The 5260-nt window shown below is 32.1% G+C and overlaps 1 protein-coding gene across 1 annotated transcript; it reads right to left on the reverse strand.

Annotated features, from left to right (window-relative positions):
• Positions 1 to 2550: 2550 nt before the first annotated feature.
• Positions 2551 to 4704, reverse strand: LOC139853256 (uncharacterized protein At2g34160-like). The gene is made up of 5 exons (XM_071842626.1): positions 4573 to 4704; positions 4437 to 4485; positions 3256 to 3318; positions 3094 to 3158; positions 2551 to 2906 (listed from the first exon to the last, which is right to left on the reverse strand). The coding sequence occupies exons 1-5, from the start codon at positions 4699 to 4701 to the stop codon at positions 2811 to 2813; spliced, it is 402 nt and encodes a 133-aa protein (XP_071698727.1). The 5' UTR covers positions 4702 to 4704; the 3' UTR covers positions 2551 to 2810.
• Between the last annotated feature and the right edge of the window lie 556 nt (positions 4705 to 5260).

Consider the following 5260-nt stretch of genomic DNA (forward strand, 5'->3'; position numbering starts at 1 on the left):
CTTGTTTATCTCTAGGTTAAATTTGGTTGCATTTTGTGTATTTTGTGTTTGATTTATGTTCTTTTGGTTGATAAAAGTTGATAGATTAGTTTGGGTAGAATATGCTTTGAGATAAGATGCCATATTGAACTAACCATTTGTCTCACTGTTATGGCTCTAGTGAGTCAATCTTGTATGAGTTGTTATCAATAGATGTAGATACCACATGCTGCAAATTGAAATTGAACTGGTATTTTGTCATTTTGTTGATTAAAACTTGTTAACTCGTCGTTATCAAATGTTTTAGACTAGTATAATTTGTAATTATAAAGTTACCTATTGTTTTATGCTAGGTTTTGATAATGGGCTACTATACTTATATATATTACGGAGTATTATCTAGCCAAGAGCACCCAGCCACCCACTACAGTTGTTACACCTACTCTAAACCACTTGTGTTGCATCGTCAAATTAATTCTTCATTATTTCATTTTATTTAATTGTACACTTCAAAATGTAAAATAGATAATTGTAAGATCGTTCTCTACTACTTTAAAATTAATTGGCGATAGAAGGAGCTTCTTTAAGCTTATATACACACAATATGTTCTTTCAATTTTCTATGTAGGACACAAACCGATTAGCTCCAACAATCACCCTTAATTGATTGTTCATGCACTTGTATTATTACGTGGCTTTTTATCCTCAAATCCGTTCAACACCATCTCGACTCACCCACGGACCCCTGACCTCCCCGGTCACGCTCAAAGTCATCTCGGTTTGAACATCCGCTGCCACAATGAGTACACCCGTGCCACCCCGCTCTGATACCACTTGTAGTATCGTTTCAGGTCCACCAACATGTTATGCATATAAGTTCAAGAGTTTTCTAATACTCTAAAATCAATTGGTGATAGATGGAAGTTCCGTTAAGCATATATACACACATTATGTTCTTTCACTATCTTATGTGAGACGCACAAACTGATTAGCTGAAATAATAATTATTATTTCTATTTATATTTTAATGCTCTCAACTCTAAAATATGCAACATTAAAAGGTGGGTAAAGCATTTCTAAAATTATCTTTTTTTTAAAAGGTGTGTAAAAAGTTTAAGTATAAAAGTGTAATAATCTTATATAATGTAAAGTGTAATGTAATGATTATCACTTTATTAAACTGCATATTTTTTTAACCAAATAAAATGAGACGGAACCATACATCATATTTATCTCCAAATTACATTACATAACTTATCAGATAACTCTAAATCACTTCTCTTATATACATATACATCATATACTATTCTTCAAATTACTTTTCATTGTGCCCTTAAACTTTCAAGTTCTTAGTGAAATAATTACGAAATATAAAAGTAAACAAAATTATATGTGAGTCGCCCATAAATTACCCTTCCAAAAAAAGTCTTTTAAGTTATGTCAGTGCTCAATGTCTAAGGTACCGGCAAAAGTGCAAAACCATTTACTATCAAATAGTATGCCTTCTACCAACCAAGTACATTGTCACATAACATAAAATATATGTAGCAGTGCAGGACCACCTTCTCTTATTTCAAGATCTATGTACAAATTGAATATGATGATGTTTACTGATATGATATTTATTGTCAACTGATCAATCTGAGTATCATTTTCTAGATCCTTATTCAATACTACGTTCCTAATGCCGTACATCTATATTTGGTATGCAATGATACGAAATAATAACCAATTTTCAGTAACGAAATGAATTATTTTTGTTGGTAGCACAAAAAAGTACGCCGTAGTATACAGTACTTCCTTGAGGCTAAAGAAGAAAATGTAGTTAAGTTGTTTATGGGTCAGTGCAAAAATATTACTAAAAGGCAAGGTTAAACGAATAGTCCTTTTGACGTGAAAATATAGACCCATAACTTGTCATTTGGGTAATGTATTTGTATTAATCCATTATTACAGAAATTTTAATTTAATATATTTTTGTTGTCGTATGAAAGTTTATGATCGTAGTCAGTTTAATATCATACTCCGGTAGTCAGTTTTTAAAGACAAATATTTGCGATGTTTGAATGTTGTGGTGGTTAATTCAAGACCGTTTGTGTTAATGATCTATTATACTCTGTAATATGTTAGTACCGTACTAGGTATGATATAATTATGGGTTACTTGCATGTTAGTGAAAAATGAAACGGAGTGATGATGATATGACGCTGACGTGATATAAAATGAGTTAAAGTGAAAACAGTTTTAACAGAGAGTAGTCTAATAGTGAGTAGTCTAAGTCGGTCCAATTCAACTAATCTAAAGCAAATCAAAAAATTTGAACATGTAAATCGGTTTATCCTAAACTATTTAAACACTTTAAAGAAACTTGATGTATGTTGGCTAAAAGCCTAAAATATGAAACGCTTGCAAGCTTCTATGAAGACCTATATTCTTGTGCATGAAGCTCTTGTTTTTCTTTAGAACCTAAATTTAATTAATACTTTTGTATTTATATTCACTAATGTAATAATGAAGATTAAGTTATTGAACATGAGATCGTAGAAATCAACACGATTCCACAACCCAACCCAACCAAATATGTGACAGATTCAATCAGTTGGTATATCAAAACTCTTTATAATGCACCAAGTACAGAGAAGACCGGGAACTTAAAAGAAAGGTAACGAAACCATCTGTATCGGCTGCATACAGCTTTCAAAATCTTAGCACTCCAAGGAAACAAAATTGAATTAGCATACAGATTAAGCCAATGTCTACTATGCTACCAAGTACCAACCACAACGATAAGATAACAGATAACAGCGCTTGAAGAAACGATCCGAAAATTATTAATTTTGTTCGTCACCATCTGCAAGTTCCCTTTCCTCAGCAGCAGCAGCCATCAGCTCATCAAATTTATCCGTCTTCCCCAACAAGATCTCAATCTAATCAACAAAAAATCATAAAGCAATATCAACATACTGCATTCACATTGTGCTACCAGTTCATCATCTCAACCCAATTAGAAAAAAACCATATGTTAGATTATGGTTATACACATTCTGACTGGTCAACACAAGTGGTTATAAACTGTTTATGTGACAGATGCCACAAAGGAATTTATATATTCACCTTGGCTTTTTGGATGGGACGCCCTCTCGATTCATCTTTCATATCAACAGTAGATGTCATGATCTCTGCATGTGTTTTACCATAGTTAATAAAAAGAATACATACATTTAAACCAAAGTTAACAGATGCATAATTTAAATATAAGTCCTTAAAAAGCCCTACTCTTCTCCACAGCAAATCCATTGTTCTTGAGAATCTCTGCAATTGTAACAACTGTGGCAATGGCTGCAGATAATAAATGATCAAAGTTACAAACAAAGTTAGTGTCATTTAAAGTCACAGATGTAAAAAGATAAAAACTAACGGGCCATCAAGTGTTCAATGTAATATTTGATCTCAATAGTAGATAAAGTATTTCCCAAGCAAACGCACTCAAATACTCTATCACTAATAGATAATCCTCTTGATAGATTCTTCTATCCAAACTATCTAATATGGGCTATAAGATAGAGATATTCAGCTCACCAGAACCGTAGCATAACGAAACATACTCAAGGATCTACAACATGATTATTACATACTAATATTCCATTTAAGTGACTTTGTTTGGCTAAAAGTAGGACTTGCAAATTCATTCAACTTTAATTTTCTATTAGTATAAAAATCATTGAAGTTGCAAAACAGCAATACTTGTACTTCAAAAGAGATGACAAGTTTATTACAAATGTGCGTAAGCAAGCAGCTAATACATAGAAATGTTCTAATGCACTATCAATCATTTAATGTATCTCTGCATAAGCACAACTTGCAGAGTGTTGCAACAAAAAGCAAGAGGATATATAAACAAAGTTGTGCACGTAAAGAACTCTCCATTTGCTCAATTAACTTTGAAGCTAGCTGCAGTAACTAAAAGGAATGAACTGCAAAGTTTGGGTTGCCAAATCATGATACTAAAAATCCTTGACGAGTTTCTTAAACTGTAACCGGAAACCATACGTGTTTCTAATCTCTATTACATAACCGATAACGAACATCTTATCAGATAACAAAAGATGACCCTAACATAAACTAATGGTTGCTTTCATCATCTAATTAACCAATACGAAAAACATCGAGTGCGAAAGATACTACTTGTAGCCAGCAAAGATATGGTTGCATTTACATCATCATGCTTGAAAAGTATATCACAAGATACACAAAGTTATACAGTACAATTTTAACAGAAAAATCATCCACAAAAACTTAACACAACCAGTCAGAAGTATAAAATCCTCAAGTGTACAGACATTCGTATATAAATACATACATTTACACAACAATTTATGTATATATATACACACATAAACAAAAAAATGAACAATATATTTATGATAAGGTTAGGTGAATGAGTATCAGCAAATTACCCATTCCAAGGGCAGAAAGCTCCACTTCATTATGCTGTTGCATATACCTCTACAATCAAATAATCAATTAAGCAAAATTAATCTTCAATAACGCGACATTCAGATTGAGGAAATCATAAAAATCTTTTAATTATACCTTAGCGAGATTAACATAGAAGAAAAGGGGCTTTTTGGTGTTGGAAACCTGAATCCGATTCTTCTTATGAGAATCATTATTAGCACCTGTAATGTTTATGTTCTGAACTGCTTCCGTAATCTCTTCCATTTCTGGAATTGATGAAGTGATTTGGGGAAATGAATATAGAAAGAAACCCTAGAAAATGAGTAGTAGTATTTTATTTTTATTTATTTATCAAAAATGGAGAAATAAAGAGGGCTGTAAACTCGTACAAATAAATGGAATGGAAAGTGAGTCCTTGGATGAAGGAAAGCCTATGGTTGCGGTTTCGGATTTATGTAAAGATTTCCTATTTTACCCTTCTATCAAGGTAATTACGATAAATGGTACTCCGTAAATGATTTTCACTATTCGGGCTATTAGATAGGTCAAGTAAGTCAATCTCATACTCTGATGTATGCGACATATCAAAATTACTCCCTGATTGTTTCTAACAAATATCCCGACGAGCGCAAAATATTAGTCCTAAATAGGATTCTATCAACATATTGTTTGATCAAACTATTACCTGATTATTTTACTGTTAGTGATCTGTTTTTGTACGACTCTTAATTTAGTAAGCAAAATTGTTTCTATGTCAATTGATCTAAAAAATTAATCTGTTTCTCAGAGAAATAGAATTAGACACTCTTTCTCAAATAGAAGC

Source organism: Rutidosis leptorrhynchoides, chromosome 6 (genome assembly GCF_046630445.1).
Source record: "Rutidosis leptorrhynchoides isolate AG116_Rl617_1_P2 chromosome 6, CSIRO_AGI_Rlap_v1, whole genome shotgun sequence".
NCBI classification, from domain to species: domain Eukaryota; kingdom Viridiplantae; phylum Streptophyta; class Magnoliopsida; order Asterales; family Asteraceae; genus Rutidosis; species Rutidosis leptorrhynchoides.